Source organism: Crassostrea angulata, chromosome 4 (assembly GCF_025612915.1).
Source record: "Crassostrea angulata isolate pt1a10 chromosome 4, ASM2561291v2, whole genome shotgun sequence".
NCBI classification, from domain to species: domain Eukaryota; kingdom Metazoa; phylum Mollusca; class Bivalvia; order Ostreida; family Ostreidae; genus Magallana; species Magallana angulata.
Window position 1 is genome coordinate 35913113 of NC_069114.1, and position 24890 is coordinate 35938002.

At 33.2% G+C, this 24890-nt stretch overlaps 1 protein-coding gene across 1 annotated transcript; it reads right to left on the reverse strand.

The window, feature by feature from the left end:
• Nucleotides 1-13: 13 nt before the first annotated feature.
• On the reverse strand, nucleotides 14-22495 carry LOC128181237 (neurogenic locus notch homolog protein 1-like). Its single transcript, XM_052849550.1, has 32 exons — nucleotides 21674-22495; nucleotides 19925-20048; nucleotides 19708-19820; nucleotides 19283-19344; nucleotides 18919-19133; nucleotides 18493-18717; nucleotides 16231-16347; nucleotides 15961-16071; nucleotides 15589-15702; nucleotides 15032-15145; nucleotides 13934-14047; nucleotides 13615-13728; nucleotides 13279-13395; nucleotides 12721-12834; nucleotides 12198-12314; nucleotides 11711-11824; nucleotides 11429-11548; nucleotides 11209-11322; nucleotides 11000-11110; nucleotides 10602-10715; nucleotides 10324-10437; nucleotides 9566-9868; nucleotides 8878-9198; nucleotides 8413-8580; nucleotides 5320-5424; nucleotides 5069-5182; nucleotides 4624-4737; nucleotides 4191-4304; nucleotides 2513-2626; nucleotides 1634-1960; nucleotides 1180-1494; nucleotides 14-1040 (listed from the first exon to the last, which is right to left on the reverse strand). The coding sequence occupies exons 1-32, from the start codon at nucleotides 22109-22111 to the stop codon at nucleotides 871-873; spliced, it is 5061 nt and encodes a 1686-aa protein (XP_052705510.1). The 5' UTR covers nucleotides 22112-22495; the 3' UTR covers nucleotides 14-870.
• Between the last annotated feature and the right edge of the window lie 2395 nt (nucleotides 22496-24890).

The window sequence follows — 24890 nt, forward strand, 5'->3', positions numbered from 1 at the left end:
ATAAAAAAGCAAATAAGATAATAAGAATTTTATTTGATAATGAAACAAAAACATACCCTCCCTCTACAATCAATATCGTTTTTACATCGATGAAATGAAATATCCTCCTTCGTTTGATTTTTGTTTTCAAATCTTTTAAATCATCATTTTGATTGCACAATTGCACAAATTGGCAAAAACATTTTCGTAAATGTTCACTTTAGATCCATATTGAAACAAAGCAAACCTTCAGTATAAATAACATGGTTAAGAAATTCTTAAAGACTTAGTACAGGTATTAATAATTCTACCTATATATTCCTAAATATCATTTTTTAACAAACGAAAATATTTATAGAAGTGAATATCAAATAAAATCTTCTTAATGGTCAAATTCTAGAGTTCGAGTTTGAAAAGAAGCAGGTATATCATGGTACAGGTATCCTTAATCATAACATTTTGCACCAAGTCAATGGTATTCAGATATAAAAATACCACAATTTGGTTTTAGAAAATACATTATACAAATGTGATACTTATAACGCACTTCATCAAAATTCTGTTATAATTGTTCACAATTTACGTTTTATGTTATTTTTATTTATAGATCACATTTTGTAATCCGAATTTCTCACAAAGTACACGCTCTACTTGAACTCAAACATTTATGACAATCAATATGCAATACATTACACATTCTTCAAAGATCAATACACGATCAATCTATCTGATCTATTGTCTTCTGTATAACATATTGCGCAATTTAATGTAAACAAATTTACAGGGCTGTATAATGCAGTTACATTTTAGGAAAAAGGTTGCAAATTGGAGAGATTTGCAGAGAATACGTGAAAAACTTGAATAATTTAGAAGTTAGATGTTTTACATATCTTAATCATCATTATCACAGGTAAAAAGACACTGTTGACTTCTGTCGTCAAAGCAAGTCGTTCCTGGGCAGTTTCGGACTTTAGGCGACTCCCTAGTACAGGTGATGAATTTACCAGGATTATATGGATGACGAATGCCACTATTTACTCGAACAGAACCACATATTTCCGCTGAAAAAAATTGCAGAGGCTATATTAAATCAACGGTAAAATTAGTATAATTATCAACTTCGCAAGAATGCACATTATAAAAGATCACTTCAAAAAACATTATGTTCTGCTAATTAAGTAATATCAAACTGGAACTTACGTGACAATAAATAAACGTTTGTTTCATCATATATGTCCGATCCTTTTGCTTTACACCTAATTTTGGCCTGGTTCCACTCCATATTCATGAAGTATGTAGCATTTACAAATTGTTTTCGGACACATCCCAAATCGATATTCTTTCTATTGGCACTATAAAATGTAAAGTCATGAAAACTTGTTTCGTTCTGAAGTTTTATCTGGAATTCAAGGTCACCATCCGGGTAACCAGGAAACCCTGTACAGTTGAATGCAATGTTTCCTTCTCCATACAACTCTTCAATCTTTGAAATGACCGGTTTTCCACGTGATGGGTCTGTAATGATATATAGGACATTGGTAAATTATATCAGCCATTGAAAAAATAATCAAACATAAATTTTCCGCAAAAATTAAAAGTTGTCATTTATGCTTTAATCTACAAGTATTCGTTACATAATGGTCATATTTCTTACTTGTTGTGACCACTTTGGCATCTTGGTTTTGACCATTATCTAATAAGCATTTATACACTCCTTCATCTTGACAGCGCAGGCGCGTAAACTGCAAAGAGACTTCCGCCTGTTCAATGGCTTCATCGGGTTTGTAGATGACTTGCACGTTTCTCTTATTGAATGCTGTTTTAATGTTGCCGTCCGACATTACTCTGACGACAGGTCTATTGCTCTTGTCGCTTCTGATAATATCTAGATATTTCCAGTTCTGATATTTGTATATGGTACAGGATACCCCCAAAACTTTCTCCGAGTTAATGGCCCCACGATGTCCATCGACGAAAAGACCTGGTGTTTAATAACAAGGAAACGTATGAGAGGATTCCATATCTTACGTAATCGCATTAATTTACTGAGCACTAAGTTATTATCGCTATGTTTTGTTTTTTTATGTTTTGAATCCTATTTTCACATGACAATTTATATGATGCTCGATGTAAAATAAATCTATTGATCTGAATTTCTATATTTTGCATGACTTTATTATTTGATATTATGAAAATGAAACACGTTTTTTACTACTGAAAATACCAAACTACACAGTATAAATAAATTTTTTCTTCCATTTTCTTCGTAAGCTTTTCTTATATAGTTTAATACTTAGCATTCTCCTAAGATGGCTCATTTATTTATTTCTTGTTTTATTAAAAGAAGGTTTCATGCTCTTCATTGACTTTTATGGCATTATTTGATGGTTTTCATACATTTTGATGTCTGAAAGAACATTGTCTTCATAGTAATTTAACATAATTTAAGGGGAAAAAAGTATTACTTCATTTTCTTAACTTCACAAAAATATTCGACGCTATCACGCGTTCAATTAAAGATAAAACAGCTCACCACTTTCACAGATCTTTCCAAACCAAGGCTCCGGACAATCACAACTGAAGGAACCGATTAGATTGTTACATCTGCCGTTGTTGGTACATGGATTCAGAAAACACTCATCAATATCTGAAAGGATACGGAGACATAATATATTTACTGTCCATCCAACTATGTTACGTTATGACCTTTGTGTTTAAAGAAACTGGGTGGTAAACAAATTCACCAGTACATTTTAAAATATGGATTGTTAATCTATAAACTATAATGAAGTAAAAAAAACATTTTTTTTTTCAAAATTAGATATTTTTTCTGTTTTATATGGAGCTTTTCTTTCAAAGGAGACCAATGCAGGCTAATAATGGCCACGGCCATCGAGTCCTCTTAAGGATACTGGGTGGTCTACAAATTACCCAGCAAATCTACCTTAAGATTTCGGAGGTGTTTTCTTTTGCCATTAATATATTGTCTCTCAAAGTCTAATTTAGTCATTTATTTTCTAATTTTATTTACCAAACAGTATATTTTTCAATGTCTTTGTAATAACAAAAACCCCAAACATTGCTGGGCAAATGTGTCATTTACATTTTAGATATGAAATTGAAAGTTGTCTAGCAATTAGACATTCTTCTTTTTACAAACATATTACAATATGGTCTGAATGGAAAAATCTTTTTCTGTAATATATAATATATACAAGATCTCGAGCAGAAGTCATATAGTTTTTTTCCCCTGATTGTATCAAACTTTTATAATATAATAACTTATGATCTATAGTGTGTTTGTGTATGTATGAATGTGAAAAATGTAATAACAAAAAATTGCAAATAAAAAAAAATATATATATTGTTTATTCATGAAGAAATCCAAATATTATAGCTGTAAACTTTGAATATTTTTATATATAGCTCTTTTTCTAAAGGAAACGGATATGGTCAAAAATTGCCGATCATCAAGCCCCTCTAAATTAGGTTTACAGGTTCTGTGGCTCGATTAACTTAGGATTTAAAAAAACATAAAAGGCAATGTTCAACAATATCCAATAAATAGAATAAAATAGAAAATTTCATTGTCATACTTATAGAAAATATCGATCACACTGAAAGTGTTTATTTACTTATATTTTTTAATTTTGTTGCTAAGCATATGTTGCTTTAACATGTATATACAATATGTACAGATTGAAAGACGGAATATGCATTTTTTTTTAAATACAATTCTAAGCATGCAGACATTTTATAAGAAGGCATGGAACATCTCTATTTTGTGACGTACTTGCTTTCGAAATAAACATTAATTGAATAAAAGTATCGCTATACTTTTTATGTTTGAAACATTGCATGTCTCAATTTGATTAAGATGATTTGAAATTTTATTACAAATAACATAGTTATTAAAATTTTTAAAACAATAAATATGTTTTAGAGTATGATATTCTTTCAGATATCGATACTTCTTTCAAGAACAATAACTCTTGCAGAACTTCTACACAAAAACTTTCAAAAAAGAAGTTATCTTCATTTGAAAAAAAACCACAACAAAAACCGACTATAACAATGGGAAAAGCGTTTACCTTTGCATTCTGGATTTCTAAATTCTGAGAAATTTGTGATAGGTCATAGCACGCGTAAAAGACGTAAGAACAGTATAAAATGCGTTAATATCAATTATCATAAACAAAATAGAGATTCACCTTCTTCACAGTAGAGTCCAGTCCAGCCCGATGTACATTCGCACATGTAAGTCCCAGGTGCGTTCTGACAAATACCATTATTCTGACACGGTGAATTCAAACATTCGTCAATGTCTAAAATACAAAAAAAATATTATGTTTATTTTGTAATTCCAAACATCGTTGACATCTCAAACATCTGACTAACATTAGAGTTGAACTTCTGTATCTCAGACACTGATATCTCAAATACAGTGGATATCTCAAATAAGATCTGTAAGTCCCCACCATATAAACTTTCAGTATTTAACCTTTGATATTTCGAATTCTCGAATTTCTCGAAGATTTTAACCAGTCCTATCTAGTTCAAGAGAACGTGGTTTGAATTTATAATTATGCTTATTTCATTATTTTCGAAATATTGTCACTATATCAAACTCTTGATATTTTTTACCTATATCACATCGTGGTCCGGTCCATCCAGGTGGGCAGACACAGGTAAATGAAGCAATGTTGTTATAACATTGACCACCATTAGCACACGGATTTGCCAAACATTCATCTACATCTGTAAACCAAAGGAAAATGTTTAAGTACTTCTAACTTAATCAATATCAGTTATATTTCAATTCAATTTATTTTTCTCTCATCATATGATTTATATGTTAAAGATTAACAATGTTATAGAGTGACATATTTTGAAAAGTTTAACATTACTCATATTAAAGAAAATACGCAAAAAATACGTACAGATTATTTATCATTGAATTTTAAGGAGAGCACACAAATTCCTAAATATTAAGTATGTACATACAAGCTCATCAAGTATATGTATCAATCATTTACGACGAAACTACATTGCTTTATGCAGGATTTAAGACCAGTAAGTAGTAATTTACCGATTTCACATAGGGGTCCCTGCCAGCCAGCAGTGCAATCACACATGTAGGTACCCGGAGTGTTTTTGCATAATCCCCCGTTATGACATGGGGAAGAAATGCATTCATCTATGTCTGTAAAAGATATAAGATCAAACAATGAAAGCGCAAAGATAAAATATTCAACGAGAGAGAGAGAGAAAGAGAGAGAGAAAAGAGAGAGAGAGGATTTTTTCATTCCACCCGAAAAGATAGATAGACAAGGAGCTGACCTTGCTCACAGAGTGAACCACCCCAGCCTGGGACACAGTCACAAGTTAAAACTCCATTCACAATCCAGCAGGGTGCGCCATTGCTACACGGGTTTTCTGAACACTCTATAAAACAAGATAGGTACTTTTTTCACAAGGACGACTTTTCAATTTTGTAAACAGTCTACTATCAACAGGAGCAACAAACCAAATTCACTTCCAAAAATTGTATTGAACTCTATTGCCTCAGCTTTTATTACTCTGATAAAGTGTAAAATCAAAATGGTGTGTAGATAATTTACATTATTTGATTGTATGTACGATGTTGAAAAGTATTGTTTTGACTCGTTTTTGCTGCTGCAGACAAAGCACTATCACATCCTTGTTTCTTAGAGGCAAAACTAATACATGATAAAAATACTAGTATCCATTTTTTTAAAACAAATTTATTCCGAAAATTCAATTTTAGTTGAAGAAGCTTTAATATGCACAGTATGAAGTACAACCCTTTTTTTTCAAGTATAAACATTCAACAAGTATTAAGATGTGTGTTAACTAAGGTCACACGTTAACTTTTTTTTTTTACTAAATCACTGAGTGAAAAATGGCAAAAAATAATTGAAACAATAATCAATTTATTCCTTTTTTTTTAATTTACGATATAAATGTGGGTTAAATCTTTTTCTTTTTTAAAGCGCTAAGCATAGCTGCAGCGCTTTTTTGTCGCCAGATTTCTAAACCTACTTCCACTTTCGTTTTCGCGTTTCCTATATACCGCCACCTACTGGCGGATGCTGGAGAGGTCGTACCCTGGAGATGACGTATTCTTGAAATATCGTAAGTTTGCAGTAGGGAGAACTTATATAAATTGAAGTTATCCTGCATGCAGATGCATTTGTTCTACAAATATTAAATTAACAATAAGTTTCATTTAAATGTCATTATTATATATCAGATACGGGTGCTCCAAAAGCCATATCAAGAAAAAAATGGATTTTATATGCATTAGGTTGTGTTTTAGGTGTTTATTAATAATTGGAATGATTCTACATCAATAGGTTTTGAGTGTTTTAAATCATATATGTTACAGTTATGAACACCATGTTTTAAATAAAAATGCAGAATTTTTTATACAAAATTTTTTGATTAACACCTTTTCCACGATAATTTGTGCTGCTTTTTATTAACATTATTTTAGGCTTCGTTTTCTGTATGCAATATTTCAGGAATATTTTTCTATCAATTTGCATTGATATGTAATATTATAATTTTCAAAAACCAATGATTTGATTATTATTTATAAAAAAAAAATATAACTGTCGAGTTACTTGAAATACTACTGTAAATATATGTAATAATCTTTATAAAGTGATACCAGCTAACCTCGTTTAATTTGCAAATATGATTTTATTAATGATCTAATTTATGTGCAGTATGGACAAATTACGCAGTAATAAAAACACTTAGTAACAGTAAAAATTGAAAGTGATTTGTAAGATTCAACATTGCTATGAATTAAATATACATGTAACTATTAGATATTTAAATAAGTTCGCGTATTATGTGATAACTGTACCCATTATATTAGCATATATGAAATGAAACCTTGCCGATTTAATATTGCTTGATAACGTCGGAAAAAAACTGAAAGTTTTCTGAGTTCACTTTTTTCTAAACAGAACCCGTACCCTATTACATGGCTAAGAGTTTTCTTTAATACGACCTCTGATACGCTGGTGAAAACAGTTCTTCCATCCAATGGCAACTTCTCAGGCCTTTCCGGCAGACCTTGTATGTATTGCAGGTGTCAATACAGTATTCAAGTTTACTATAAATCCCTACCATAAATGCGCATCTTTAGATACAAGTTACAAACTTCTGCGAAAATCCTTTTGATATTTTGTAAATCAAAGCTTCTACAATTTAGTAGCAAAACACAGGTACATCCAGCAAGGAGCGAGAGTTTGTTTACGTCGAAGTTACACGTGTGCTTGAAAACCACAAGACCACAAGGCAAGAACCTATCACCTTTCTTCCCATTAAAAACAACACACATCACAAAAATGACCTAGCTCGCATTATTACAAAACGTGAATAGTCAGACATCTTACACATATCGGTATTTTTTTTCATCTCATAAAAAGGTAGCCCCTGTCGCAGTCGAAAACGGCCCAATTTTGAAGAAGAATTCGAATGGTTTTGCCTCAGATAGGTTTTGACGTGAACCTACGGTGAAATACTTTGTGACATCTGCATAGGCGTCCATGACAACATCCTTTTAATAATACTTGTTAACAACACGATACTTTTTACGTCTGATGAGATGTGAGCTAGACTTCATCAAATTCAATGATATAACCTAAAATATACCCCAGAAGAGACCGTCTAGTTGATGCTTAAATGAAAAGAATTAAGCGACTCCATTTTGATATTCTAACATCTGGTAATGTTTATTCATTAGGGGTCTTTGCATGGTGTATTATTAAATAAGGCTGGAAATATTGTTCGAATACCAAAGCTTATATTTTAAAGAATAAGTAGCATTCCCTGTAAGGAAGATCCTTAATGCGATTAGTATTATCTTACTTTTGTCAAAACTTTTTGGCTTTTTATTTTGCAATAATATTGGTATCGTAATTTGTCACTGTATTTTTTAGTGTTCATCTTTTTTTGTTTGGAAGTTGTCAGGTGTAAAAACAAAGAAATTATGAAAATTAGCAAATAAACATAAATAAATATTAATCATCATTTGATCGTTGTTACTGGCGACAATCTAATTTTACAAGAAACATGCACTCTGTAGCTCTGCTAAACAGTAGCGAAATATGTTTAAAACTAACAAGCAATATCATTATAAAATTACTACAAATGATCTCAATTTCCAGAAATTGCTAAAATTTTAAAATCAAGCAATATCTTTTTAAACAAGCTTTAAGGCAGATTGTTATATAATTGTAAATTTGAAATTTCGATTTTATATATTAAGTGCATTTTTCTCAATAACGAACAATATGATTCTTTACATGTATTTTCATGTCGATCGATATATTTTTAAAATTTTCTTCCCGGCTTAGCGCTTTTCAGTACTTTCAGTACTTTGATTACTTTATCTACCTTTGATACAAGATCCACATTTCTGATCATTTTCATTAAAACAACTGCCAGTGTCACATTCCTGGACGATCGTAGGTTGTTGGTTCGAGCATTGAACAAATTTCCTTGGATTGTGTGGATGCTCTAGGTATACCATGGTGTTCGAAGGTGCTCTTACACAATAGTTATCTGTAATATATAAAATTTAACTCTGATACACATTGAATTAAACAAAATACATTTTTCACCAGATATCAAATTATCATATCTCCGATATATATATATATATATATATATATATATATATATATATATATATATATATATATATATATATATATATATATATATATATATATATATATCATTACCTAGGTATAGTTATTTCAATTTGCCTCTCTATCTTTAGTGAATGGACACAAAGTACAGTACCCATGATTCATATTTCCATGTAGTGTATTACTCATCAGAAAGAAAACTACAAACCTGGTACAATATCCAAAACTGTTTCGTCGAAGTTCCCGGAATCGTCCTCCAAACATTTAATGGTCGCCTGGTCCCAGTTCTGGTCAAAAGCGGAAGTTATCGTCACAATCTGTGTCCGTGAACAGTCGGCAGAGAGCTCGTTTTGGACATCAATCGGAAAGGTAAAATCTTTGAAAGCTAGTTCGTTCTTCATTTTGACTTGGAATTTGAGATTTCCATTCGGATAAGAGGGGTGTCCCTGACACTGTATGCTGACTGTGTTACGGTTATCCACGAACCTCTCTTGTTTAATAATTCTAGTTGGTTCTCCAGAGGAAGGTTCTAAAAGTGCAAAAAATTATGCAATTTTCTTTATATTTCATGACATGTGGTTTTATTCTTTAAAGTTCATTAAATAAAAAAGTAAATAATTTGGTATATTATCTTAGAGAACGTATGTATCATAAGAAAAAACGTTACATTAACATATTACATACACTTCACAAAAAGTCCAAATGTGTACATATTAGCTGTCAACCAAAATTTTGATCACAAGTCCATCAACAGAATGTAATAATTTTGCAAGGCATTGGACTTTGTTTCATGGAATTTTACTTCTAAAAAGGTTTTCCTTTTTATCGTAACATTGTTGCTTCATGGAATTATACCAGTAGGATTTAATAGCAAGTATCTATTTATATCTCCTTACTGTTCACTACAAGATTCATGGTGTTTTTAGGGTTCCCGTCCACCATGCATTGATATTGGCCATCATCCTCACAGTGGAGATCTCTGAAGGTAAGGGACACTTCGGCTCCATTGCTGACCGCGGTACTGTTGATGGCTATCCTGCTGTTTGTGAAGTCGGTGAACAGACCGCTAGGGTTTACTTGGTAGAGTGTCCTGTTGTTGTGTCTGATTTCAATAGTCTGCCAGTCGTCTAGACCCTGAACCCCGCAACTAATGGTGACGCTAGAACCGTACTGTCCTTCAGCTCCCATCAAAAACATTCCTAACACACGAAAGTTCGTTTATTTGATTTTTGTATGATCAAAAACACAATAATTATTCACAAATTACTATAGCACAGGTCTACATGTATAGAGTTTTCAGTAAGTCGCTTCATAGAATGTTTATTCATACTAATAACAATCTAATTTTTGTTTTGTTTATACATGTACGTTGGAGTTCAGGTGTCATTAGAAATATATTGTACATGATTAATATTAAATGTTTAAAGTCTCTATCACTGGCATTTCTTGTCATAAGAGGCTGGGTTGATAATAAGAAGTTAATGCCCTTTACATATGTTCTAGAGAGAAGCTGTGAAATTACGACCGTTAAAGTTAAAACAATATTTTACTTTCTTGAGTGTAAAACAAATTCATTAGATTCTTTGGTAATGTTTATTAACTGTATCTAAATTACCAAATTACAATTTAGTATTAAAGAGGGTAGTATTCTTACTTGCTGTACAGTCCTTTCCAACCAAAGATGCTGGACAATCACAGTGGTAAGTCCCGTCCATGTTTTGACACACTCCTCCGTTAGAACAAGGATTTTTGGCACATTCATCAACGTCTAAAAATAAGAATGTTTTGAAAATGAGAAACGGAATTTTTGAATCAAAGTAAAAGGAAAATACCACACTCCCTATTTCAATTATTTTTTTTAGTTGAATCAATTTATAGTAAATCATCTTAAGGACTTATGCAGAAGTAAGATTCTATGCCATTGATTAGTACCCTTGCTGCATGTTTCGCCTTCCCATCCTTGTGCGCATGTGCATGTAAATGAACCAACATTATTTTTGCAGATTCCTCCATTGATGCAAGGATCATCGCTGCATTCGTCGACATCTACACACAATGCATTAACATTTAATTGATGATGTCACTTCTGCCTTTTAGTATTACTGAATAACTTTATGATAGACTATAATTTGTTATGGATTTGTTGGCAGTTGAAAATTGTTGATAGTTAGAAAGAATAACACTATTTAGCTTAACAAAAAATCTTAAGATTCAATATATACTCTTAGATGAGTTTTGACAATTCCTTTAAAATTTTGTGCAAATTATATTCTGGTAGTATATTGAAAAGTGTGTTGTATGTTAATTAGAAAGATGAACTTTCATCTTACCTGCACAAGGTGTTCCTGTATACCCAGATGGACAATCACACGCAAAGGATCCGTTCATATTGTTACAGACGCCTTCATAGCCACAGTCAACTGACAGGCACTCGTCAATATCTGTTCAAAAGAAAACGCAACCTCTTTAAAATTCTTAATTATTACCAACAGAATAGTGCCATATGTTGACATATATTGAGACAGTGGTCAAGACTTACCTAGCTCACAATATTGGCCCGTCCATCCTTCCATACAGTCACATAGGAAGCTGCCGTTCTGGTTTATACAGCTACTGCCATCAGGACAAGGGGAGTCAGCACACTCGTCCAAATCTGGTTAAATCAAACAACCGGGTATGCAAGTACATGTACATGGTAATACTTTAATCAAAGAAAAAACAGAGCCTAAAAACTCCATTTATACTCATAAATGATATACCTTCATCGCAAGATTTCCCCGTCCAGCCATTGATGCAGTCGCATCTATATGACCCCTCCAAGTTCACGCAAGAGCCTCCATTGTAGCACAGAGCTTGACCATCGGTACACTCATCGATATCTGTGGACAAGAATATATTCATAAGTTGAATAGTACAATGCTTATATGCCATGAAAATAATGTTATTTCTGTATTTAAATAGTTTTTAGTTCCAGCTGAAGAATTTGGGAAAACAAAATTAATGATAATCTTATTTTGAATAAAAGAGACACGGTGCCTCACCCTCTGTACAGTTCTGGCCGCTCCACCCGGGCAGACAGCGACAGGAATAGGACCCCTCCACATTGATACAGGGGACACCGTCTCCACACGGGGAATCAACGCACTCGTCAACGTCTGAAACGTGTAATTTTTTATTTAAAAGGGAATCTTTCCTATCTTTGCTAACAAGGGTTTATGATTTGATCTTCTGCGTATCACTGGTTGGAAACCCTTTTCTACCGAGATCGATACTTATATCCATGCATAATACAATAATGCTATACTTATTGATTTGTGCAGCAACGGGTTTCACATACAGATGTTTTAATTTTTATTCGATATCAATTCGTTCACATTTTGTTTCATTTTATGCTTAAAATTTTAACAGAAAAAAAATCCAGCCAATTTGATTTTTTAAAACGGAATAGCTATCGACTAGAGAGCCAAAATTAGTCAATGCATGTTGTCGTCTGAAATAAAATACTGTTAAATCTGATTAGTTACTAACCGTCAGTACAGTTAGTCCCAGTCCACCCTGTAGCACAAGTACAATCAAACGTTCCTTTCATGTTTGTACAGACTCCGCCATTAGCACAAGGCTGTTGGATTTCACATTCATTTACGTCTGCAAAGCATTTGAAAGTTGATGTTGTTAGTAACGATACACATGTACATGTTAGAGATATGGTCAAATTTCAGTTTCAAAAGCTTCAGAAGCAATGGGAATTTGTCTTTATATTCTAAACTATAAAGGGAAAATATAATTTCAAATATTAGTTTTAAAGCTTCAGAATCAATTGATTTTGTTATGTTCTAAACTTTAAGAAAAATGTTATTGTCATCTCTACCTATATATAGGACTACGCTAAATCTTTGAGAAAAAAATCAATCTTAGGATTATAATTAAACTTTGGTAGACATGCTAAGACACCAATTTCTCCGGGTCAAATTTTGATTGAAAAAAACCGTAATGCTTCTGTATCAATCAGAGGGCGTCAAAGTTTTTGAGAACTTGTATTAGAATGGTCTACCTTCCGTGCAGTTTTTGCCCGTCCATCCATCTAAACATTCACAGGAATAGGAGCCTTCTACATTGACACAAGGAACACTCTCCCCACATGGAGAATCGAAACATTCGTCAACATCTGAAGAACGAATTGGATCAAATATTACTGATGTGTTTACATACATGCATATGTATGAAAATACTTCTATAGAATTAAGCTTAAAACTGAATAACAAATTCATGTAAAGCATTCTACTAGATCTGGCCTCAGGATCATGAAGCATTACAAATTTTCAGACTTCAGTCAAAATTTTAGTCATACATGTAATATGAATGTTGATCATATTTGGACGATTGTTTGTAATTGACAACTTTGAATCAAAACACTTTTAACTGCATTTCTATCTTATTTTTAATGATTTCAATCAAGAGACATTACGACAGTTTAATTCTTTTCCTTAAGTCAAAGTTTACAAATCATAGTTGCATATTTGGATAATGACTTTTTATTTATATTATGTTAGGCACGTTAAACAATTTATCAAGCATGCAGACATATACCTATTTGTTTAATTTTAATTACCGTCGGTGCAGTTGACCCCTGTCCATCCAGCGGCGCACGTACATTCAAACGACCCTTCAGTGTTTGTACAGAGTCCACCATTGGCACAAGGTTGTTGGAATTCACATTCATTGATGTCTTGATTAAATAACAAAATGCATGTCTGAGTTAAGAGACAGATCTACGATAAAGATATTTTCCAATTTTTTTTAGAAACATACTACAAAGTGTTACAAATAAGAAAGTAAAACGTTATCTTCTTTTTTTGCCTGTACAAAACAGCTTTTCATTCGATGATATGCTAAAGAAGAATGTTTAATTTAAAACTAAATTGTATAGATTATAATTTCAAAATACCTTCATTACAGTCTTTGCCTGACCAGCCCTCATTGCATGAACACGAGTAGCTTCCCTTGGTGTTCTTACACACAGCTCCATGGTGACAAGGAGATGATAAGCATTCGTCTAGATCTTTGAAGAAAAAAAGAACAAAATACCACTGAATGCAAATCTACTCCTAATAAATTAAACTCTCGAAATTAAGCTCTCGAATTTAAACAAAAGCATAATTTTTCTGACACTATTTTTTTTTTTTGTTTATAACAATAAGATTTTCAAAGTCAAATTTTAGTTATTCATTTTTAAATCACTTTGATTAATATGTGTTGAGTCATACCGTTTTCACAGGTGCTTCCTGACCACCCCTCACTGCAGGAACATTGGAAAGACCCAACAGTATTTTTACAAACCCCGTTGTTTCCACACGGAGAGGTAGAGCATTCATCAACATCTAAATGAAGATAATATACAGTACATGAAAATAATTGCAAAAAATGATAATACATCGATCAGAATGACCATAAATGCATTCTTAGTCAACCAAGACTGTGAAAACATTAATTTTGACGTTTTTTCTTCTTGTTGACAACAAAAACAAACGAACGTAATTTATCACTGTTTGGTCATATCACGAGTAGCGGTGTGTAAAAATTTATTCTTTATTGTCGTTATTAAATCTTCACATGGCCCGCAAAATGAGAAACATAATGGTCGTTTCTGACATTTTATTTGTTTTTAAAATTCCGACAATCTTTTCAAAAAATTGATTTGCTAGTGCTGATAGAAAAATGTCATGCTCAGAACAAAAACGTCTATCTGTTCAATCTTAATTATATTATATTTTGGTAAATAGGACAAGTAAACGAGGCCCATGACCTACCGTTATATTGGTCATCTACAACCACTACATGTACATCGGACTTATACTCAAGTAACGTCTTAGTATTTACCTTTGCAAAATCACTTTCAAGGTACATGTAAAACAAGCTGAATTTCAAAGTTAAACTTAGAATATATCAGATCTTTACCATTGAAAATAATATTACACACTGCATGGAGGGTTGTAGTTCTCCAGAAGGTTTTGATAGATGTTTTCTTATGAATATGTCCCTAATGCTTCTAACTTGTTGAAATGTGTATACTTAATTTTATTTGATAAAAGAAATATTCAGTAAACGTCATAACGAAATCCACTGATTCCGAAGAGCTATACTAATATACATGCAAGAAACAGGATGTTTTATTCAGACGATACCAGTCACTCTGCGAAAAATTTAATGCTGTTACAATGTAATTGCAATTTGCCTCGATACCAACAAAAGACATTGTATCCTTAATTGTATATAAAGACATCAATTGAAAAAAATACCATTTAGCCGTAATAATACTAGTATGTCATACAAAGACCGAGAGGCACGACGGCTCCGTGACTTACCGTCCGTACAGTTCTTCCCTCCCCATCCTTTCTCACATTCACACGTGTATGAGCCTTCACTATTAACGCATACACTGTCCTCTTTACATGGACTGGAATCACATTCATTGACATCTGTTTCATTAAAAAAATATATGAAATGTGTCAACATGAATAAAGATTATGAAATACGAACATTTAATTATATATGGGTACCAAGCCCGTTATGATCGCGAACCAATACTAGTAGTGCCAAAAATGGTCCTTCATCCAAGCACACCATTAGGGGTGTGAAGGATGAGAGACATTCTATGTAATATGAGCCTGAGGCTCAAGAGGGTATCATACAAATAAAAAGCCCATTTGACCACGCGAGCACGTTTATAAAAATAATTATGGGTACGAAGCCCGTTTAAATCGCAATTAAGCAATTTTGCCAAAAATAATGGATATAAAGCCCGTTTTAATTGCGAGTTCACTGTGCCCATAATCATCAGTACCTAGAGCTTGCTGTCAAAACGGACACACCCCCTTGTAGTATGCACACCCTTCAGAATGATTGACAGAATGCATCTTACCATCTTGACAGTTGCTGGACGTCCATCCTGGAGAGCATGTACATAGGTAGGATCCGTTATTGTTTTTACAGACTCCATTATTCGTGCATGGATTGGTCCTACATTCGTCTATATCTGAATATTTCAATTGAAACCAAGATTTCTTAATATTCTTTGATATGTACACATGCATCGAATCCTAATCATGAAATATTTGTTAAGCATCAAAATGATATCTATGTTCTTGAAATTTCAATAAGTTTTTTAGCAAAAATTATTCTCTGGCATGAATGTAGTAAGATTTGATTTATAACCTTATGTGTAAATAATGATGATTGCACAGTAAATTGTCTTTTTTAAAGTATTTATTTGATACAGCTGGATAATGCTGACCTTCGGTACAATCTTTTCCTGTGAATCCATCTGGACAAGCACACCGATAGGATCCGACAGTGTTTGTACAGGGTCGTCCATTACAGGGATTCCTCGCACACTCGTCCAAGTCTACAATACAAAGTAGATACTGAAGATTGCATGCATAACATTTCTTAGGAAACAATACGTCAGAATTTATTTGCGTAAAAGACAAGATTTTGTTATCGAAAATCTCTCTCTCTCTCTCTCTCTCTCTCTCTCTCTCTCTCTCTCTCTCTCCTTTGATACCTTTTTCACAGTGGACTCCTGTCCAGCCTCCTTGACACACACAGGAGTAGGACATCTCGTCACTGACACAGGTGCCCCCATTCTTACACATGTCCTCGTGGAGGCAGTTGTCCACTTCTACCATATAAACAATGAAGAAAGTGACAACACAGAAAGTGACAACAAAGACGGTGACAAAAATAGGCAATGACAACATATACAATGACAACAAAGACAGTGGCAACAAAGATAGTGAGGGCAAAGAGAATGTCAAAAAAGACAATGACAACAAAAGACAGTGACAACAAAGACAATGATAGCAGAGATAGGGACAACAAATACAATAACAACTATGATAGTGACAGCAAAGATATTGACAAGAAATAACAGTGTCAACAAAGACAGCGACAACAAAGATAGTGACAGCAAACACAGTGATAACAAAAACAATGACAGCAAAGTAGGTGACAACAATGACAGTTGCAACAAATAAAGTGACAGCAAATAAAATGACCACAGCAATGGTGACAACAAATGGCACTGACAGTAAAAGACAGTGATAACAAAGACAGTGACAACAAAAGACTGTGACAACAAGGGCAGTGGCAACAAAGAAAATGAAAACATAGATAATGACAGCAAATGACAGTGACAACAAAGGTAGTACAACAAAGACGGAAACAGCAAAGTGGTGACATCAATGACAGTGTCAACAAAGACAGTGACAACAAAAGACTGTCACAACATAGACAGTGACAACAAAAGACTGTCACAACAAAGACAGTGACAACAAAGATAGTTACAACAAAAGACAGTGACAACAAAGAGAGTGACAAAAAAGACAGTGACAACAAAGAGAGGGACAACAATGACAGTGGCAACAGAAAACGTGACAACAATGATAGTGTACTGTTCGTATATCTACATGTATATAAGACTTTGTTATCATACGATAAATAAAAAATTCAAGAAGCATGATCACAGTTTGGGATGACAATTTGCAAATTGCATTTGCCTTTTCCTAATGTTTGCAGTGCTTTAGTAGTGCTAGAAATGTTTTAATTGATAACGGAATAATGACAATTTGAATGTCAGTTGTCGAGCTACGAGCGAGATGATGCGCTTGCAAATTATTATCTTATGAACATGACTCGTTCGTGATTTTTTTCGCTCGAATTAATGAAATGCCCTTTTAAAAGGTTTCAATAAAGTTTGAGCTCAATGGTCGAAAAATTTATATACATATGCTTCATTTAAAATAAGATAATTTGGAATTTTATATGATTGATAACAATTCCTAATTATTGCATTTCCTCATTGTTTATTGCACAAACTTTATACAACGTTGTCAAAACGCCTAGTTCTCTTTCTGAAAATAAGAATGTTTTATGATTTATAGATGTTTTCTGTCGCCACGCCAACGCATTTTTCCATTCTCATCTTCATCGAAGAATAAATTTGAATCAAGGTCGGTCTAATTATTTGAACTTGTCCCTGCTTTTATTTTGACATTCTTCATCTGCGCATATATAAAAGTAATATTCGGAAAATATGACAAAACAAACAAAAATATACGTATATACATTGTACATATATTTAAGCATAAAGATTTCATACAATTTCATTAAAATTTAACTATTTTCATTATTGAAACTTTAAAATATCATTGCATAACATCAAAATTTAAGTATTTTATGAATTTCTATATCAAATTATGAATCAATCAGACATGATCTTAGCAAAAAAATAAAATGAAATCGTTGGCATTCTGACATGGAAGGGTCATCGTGTCACTCAGGAAACAGTCGCGGTAATCGCTGATCGTGGTAATTATTTCAGACACGCATTAATCATGTGTAGGTTACTAGAAATTGAATAATCGCATGAACTTCACAAAAAATACCTACTTTTTAACTTCGATCAAGTCAATGTACCAAACAAATGCACATGTAAACGTCAGAAATAACTGTATTTACAGGTCGTTGTCTCCTTGTTTTTGTTTTCAGTGGAGGTCATTAAAGTTATCGTTATAGAAATTAAAAACCACAAAACGACATTAAGTTTTATTTAGTAACGAAACTCAATGTTTTCCGCTTAAGTAAATAAACAGTTTGTCCAATTATATTATGGTAAAACTATGAATACGTTCGTAATTTAAGTAATTAAAGTCAAATTTTAATTTTGGTACCACAACGAAACGCTGGAGCATTCGATGAACTACCGTGTTATATATATCCTAAATATTATCTTAATTATTAATTAAATTAAGAACTGCCATCTTACCAGGAAGTCTGGAGAGAGTTGCCCCTGTCTCGGAACCAAATAAATCCTCCTCCCCCCACTGATACTTGGACAGGAACACGTCCCACCAGTTCGTGGCCCACACGATCTCCACGGTGGTGACACGTGACTTCGGGGTGGTAGTCACCACGGGGGTGCCCTCACTGACCACCGGAAGTTTGGAGGTGTTAACTCCTCTTCTTGGTCGCTCACTGTCCAGTATTGGTTCTGATAAAATAGGAATGAATAGAATTAAATAAATTCCATGAAAAAAATTCCAAAAACATGTATTTTGATTTATAGATCTCCTTTTTGGATCCATACAAAGCTGAGCAACAAAATAGCTAAACAAACAAAAATGATTTTCAGATTTATGGCATTGATCGAATGAACTTTAAAAACTGCAATATGGCCTAGAATTTTACATACTTGATAACTGTGGACCTGTCTCGGTATTTTGCACCACGTGTATGGATGTTGTTGGAATGAGGTAACTCTTGATTTCAATGAAGTCTTTGCCGTTCTTGCTGAGATGCCTAGAGTCTTGTAGTATTCTGCTAAGAACTTTATCCTTGGATCCAAATACCTTAAGGGGGAGGTTGTCAATTGTCAAGCTGACTTCCACCTTGGATGTGGCGGATTTTCTGAAAGACATGTTAATTTTTTATATTGTATAATACCGTGGTTGTTTCTCATGTATAATGGAATTGATGAAAGGTAGCTCATATAAAGATTTTAACAAATCAATGAGAAAGATTCAAAAACAGTTGTAAGGCCATGCAGCATGCTTTACCTCAGATGTTCCACATGGCATCCAACTCGCTCTTCCTTTTTCTCCATAAGATAACCTGATAGCTGAAAAAAAACGATGAGATACAACACGCATTCTTTTTCCAGTGTTAAAGTAATTCGGGGTTAAAGCTAGTAAGCTTTGGAGAAAAACAAGAGCAAAACAAAGGTATGCCAAACAAATTTTCAAATGAATATTTACATACTGTGATTTCATTAATATTCAAGGGTATCAATTTTCCTGGATAAAGTGAAAATCACAGTTTCAAGGATACATAAATTCAAGGCCAATGACCCTATCAATACAAAATGTTAATAGAAATTGCACTTCATTGAACCTTTAATTTCATGGATCAACTTAACTACGAAATCTACGAAAATTGGTATCAAACGAATATTGATGAAACCACAGTATATTTCATGACTTACTCCTAAACACAAAGTGTCTGCGAGGTCGGTAAATTCGCGTGACATGTTTTTCTCCATCCCAGAAGTATAATCCACATTATCAACTACCATTGACACATCCCACTGATGTGTTTCTACAAACAAATTGCAAATGAAAGATTTTAAAAATTAACTCTTCATAAATGGCATGTTTGAGTATGAGAGAAGTTCTTGAGGGAATTAAAACAAAATTAAAAACCTTGTGCTGCTGCCGTAGTATATGTGATCGCCATCAGTATGATCAATAGTATTGTTGTGATGGATGCACCACTGTTGTTGCTCAGTGGAATCGGTATGTCCTTGTATGCTTTAATGGTCCTCTTCTAGAGTCAAATAAACAAGAATGCAATAAACACGTATTGAACTATGAGTTTGAGCTAGTCCAAATGTGATAATTTTTCATAACGTCTGTAAAACAAGAACTATACAAAAGTTTTAATTTTGAACTTTATTTTAATTTTTAACACGATAGTACTAAGTTTAAGATTTTCTCAGCACTTATAGTATTTTAAGGTACTAGCAATGGAGACTAACTAAGTCGTAAGTCAGGAGTATTGTATCAGCTTTATGTTCATTTAACAAAAACATAAGAATGCTTGTTTTATAGACTAGAATCATTACATATTCATATATTCCGGGATAAGGAATTGTCCTGTCCATCTTAACATGTCTTTGGCGGATGAAATTTGCAACCAGAATAATAAGTAGGTCCTCATATACAACAGTGTTATCCTGCCAATGTTAAAGATAGCAGGCATTTCTGCAATTGTGCTTCTGTGTGGGATGAATCTATTTCATTTCATTTTTTTATTTAGTTTTATCAATAATACATTTAGGGTATTCTTTTTAATATTTTCGCAAATTATATATGTGTTACTCATGGAATCTTTATATATTTTCGATAAGATTGGGGTAAAAATTTACTACTTGCACATTGGAAAACGAATATTATTAATCAAACATTTCACGCAAAGAAACAAAAAATGTCAAATATTGACTTTGTGGCATATATAAACGTGTGTATTTAGCAACTGAATTGAAATATTGCGTTTGATGTTTTGATAACTAGCATACTGCCATCCTGCTAAAATCTCCGAAAAGCGAAATGTGTGTGGTATTTTGACATACTTTTAAATGTTTGGAGTAAACAATTTTATGTAAATTGTTAAAGGTGGGTTTTTTTCTTAAATGAAACCACGACACATATATTCAAGTATCTTTGCACACAAAACGTTAAGGCTAATTAATCTTTATCATGATATTCTAACTTCTCTCTCGCATTGAGACGCTGTTTTGACAATCATAAGCAACCAAAAAGGTGAACGAAAAACAAACTGTATGAATAAGTCTAAAATCATTGAAAGAAACACGCACTAACCGTAACCACGCCTAAGGATATTCAAAATGTTTACAAAACTATTCATATAATTGATTTGTGTTTGACAGTTGACAGGCTGAATGAATTAATGTAAAATATTGTTCATTATAAGCAGATAGATATCACCATGCATATAAAGAAAGCTTTGTCAAATACTGGCTATCATACATTTTTCACTATAGAATCAGACGTTTTCTAAAAAACAAAAATATCTAATACCGGAGTTGTTATGCGACTTGAAAAAAATAACACTTTAGACAGTGTACCCATTGTAATAAGATTAGTAGTCGACTATACATTTAGTTCATTTATGTTTAAAATGGCTTGTTAAGCTATAACCTATTATGAAGTAAAGAAAACCCCCATAAATTCAAACTTCAAAATTTCAATGTTTTTATATCTTCATATATAGAGCTCTTTTTCCTAAGGAGATCTATTAAAGGCTTCCAATGATCACATCTATCCAGCCCTCTTGACAGAAAAACACGTATTGAAATAGGTAATCGAGTGTATACTTAATCACACTGCATATCAGGAAATAGGAAATAAATCGAGAAGGGCCATACTTACTGGGAAAAGATTTGTTCCTTCTTTTTGAGTAAATTGGTCATTCCTGATTTTAAAATCCTTGGATTTCACGTCCTGATATTTTAGTTCTATCACATTGTGTTCCCTGGAATTAGCTAAGGGTACGACTACCATTTCGATACCATATAATGTCCAGTCAATGAAAGATGGTTCTATATTATTTCTATTAGGTTTGGGATTTCTTATTTCATTCTTAAAACAGTGAATGCACGTAGACGAAGAAAGCCTAGTTCGTTCCCAGCACATTTCACATTGACTTTCATATATACTGTCTCTATCCAGTTGTCTCTGTTGGAGGTTTCCGGCTGAACCATTTTTAGTAGTGTTAATCTTAAATGACCGAGAAGCGTTGCTCATTTTCCGACATTCTTCACCAAAACCATCCATTTTACAGCATCTAGTGAACTGTTCTCCAATCATGAACCCTAGCAACGATCTTTTGAATGTCGTCTTTAATATACATCACCAAAAGTACACTTACCTATTCCACTAGCATATTTTTTAATCCATGTTTCGCACATATACTTTAACACTTTGAAAGACCTCTTGAACGTTGAATGGCGCCGATTCTTACGTGAAAAAATTCCCTGCGCACACCAAATATTTACGAAATTTGGGATTCAAGCGAGGAAACAAAAATGAGTAGGTTTTAGGAAACCTAATGAGTTATAATGACAATTAGTGGGTAAGCCTTATGGTATGATGACATGTCAAATCTTGACGTGACGACATTTCAGTCTAGTTCAAATTCTGACATACGGTTTTACACAGAAACTCATAAATGTCCTGAACTAAAACCAAGCCAGATAAATAATAATTATGTCTACCTTTCTCTACTCGATACTGAAGATTTTGGAATCAGCTTGCGATAACTTTACCGCCACCGTGGTAATATTCAGTTTGAGAAGTTTACGATAGCAGATTTGTCCCCACGCCCGCGATGAAATTATGTAAATAGATTTCAGGGGCACGTTGCATTAATTCATTTACTGCACTCACTCGGGAGTTATTTACGAAGTTTTATTGAAGAAAATTTTATGTAAAAAATTAGAAAAATGTGTTGGCTAAAGACAAAATCAACCCAACTGTGATGAGTGTTAAGTTGAGGAAGATGTGAAAAGCCAAATTTTAATTAAAGGACCAATTTAGTTCTTCCTTTAGTACATTTAGAACAGTTTATATTAATTTTGATCGGTGTTTAGGTATTAAAGATTTTCAATTAAGTGCCCTTACACAGGACATATCATTTTTAAGTCAACATAATGATTCGTATTAAGCTGTTGATGATTTTGACTGAAACTCAAAAAGGCATATTTTCATATTATATACGATAAGTCACTAGTAATTAAATCCTGAATTTATAACACATGTTGAAGTATATATCTAGTAACTATAGGTAAATTTTAAGTTTTATTTAAAAATCTGGCGCCAATGATATATTATCAAAGTGCAAAATAGAAGTATTTTTAAATGGAATAATGACCTTTCAAATCAAGGATCGAAATGCTATACTGTTAGGTTTGGGTTGTTGTGTCCAGTTGTACTTTATATAGAGGCAGTAAATGTAACAATAACATCTCAACCAAATCCTTTGCATGTCAAACTGGTTCCATTTGGATAATCGTAACGCATCGTAATCGTAAACGGCGGTATTGTTATCGTATAAGAATATATTCAATACCCCATTCCCTACGAAACATATGTAACCCCCACCCCCATCCCCCCAAAATATCCTTGGAGATAGTCATCAAATAAAAGAAGTGTTCGACTCCTGCTCATGGAGTTTGAGAATGTTAATAAATGCTGAAACGGAGAGCATATTTTTCAAAATTCAGCACCTGTATATAAAATGTTCGATCACGTATATCTAAAAAGAAGTTGATTACTATATGTACATGACATGAAATCAGATTTTTTTTTGTCGTTATAATGCATGTATCATAAATTTTTTCCCCATACACACTCAACAGTACTAGTAGTCAATAGCTGAATAAAATTATTGTTAATGGAAATAGTGTAATTAAAAATACGTTGATAATTGACTTCGTTCTTTGCCATATCAAATGTTAAAAGTTAATCTGATATTTTTTACGTATGTAGTTGATTGTTTGCAGAAAAAAGGTCAATCAAGAAACAGGAAACAAACGTTACGTTGGGTTTTGTTAGATATGTAAATAATGATCGTAGGAGATCGTTAAACCACTACTGGCAAATGGAAAATCAAGAACGACTCGCTCATGTACAACACAATGTAGGATGGTCACGATTCAAGAGGGATAATTAATTCTAAAACATAAGTAATTGTTATTATTTATATTAAACTTAATGTAATTAATGAACTAATTATGAATCTTTATACGGACTGTAACGTTAGATCTTAAAAGGAGTTACTCTGACTTCGCTGTTAAAACTTCCGTGTTGCTTGGTTACATCGTCTCAAGCCACGGGTTTTGTGTCCATTCTATTTCCACAAGGGGAAATAGAATGGACACAAAACCCGTGGCTTGAGACGATGGTTTGGTTATTGCAAACTGAATCCTTTTCGCCGCTGCGTTCGATAACAAACCCGGGCCCGTTTTTTAATATTTGTTACGTAAACATTTTTCTTTCTAAAATGAGTGTGACGGAAGGCGCCAACCAGAGTAATCCATTTTCCGTGGATTATGCAAGCTTTCGTAGTTCCCTCTAGATATTTTTCACCCTTTCCAAGTCTTCTTCATCCCTTTCATTACTAATTCATCCCTCTAAGTCTTCTCCACTCTCCTCTAGATACGTCTTCTATAGGTCTTCTTCACATTCCTTTAGGGCTTCACACACCTGTCTAGCTTCTTCACTCCCCATTTATGTCTTCCTTATTCCCGCCATACTTGTATATATACCACCACTCTCTTAAAGGTTTTCGTCATTTCTCTAAAAATCTTCATTCTCTCAAAGGTCTTCTTCACTCCCATTCGGATCCAGACAATTTTTCAGTTTACAAGGGGGTGGGGGGGGGGGGGTTCCGAGGCATATTTTTGATAATTTTATAATGTAAATTTAAAGAAAGAAATTTGTCATAAAAAGTTACATTTTATCGGCATACCAATGGTAACAAAATTTACCAGTAGACTGTAGTAATTTTTGTCTGCCAACGACAGAACTCTGATCGCATCCTTACTTGGAAAGTCGAACCCGGAGACTTTGATACGATTGGGTTTTA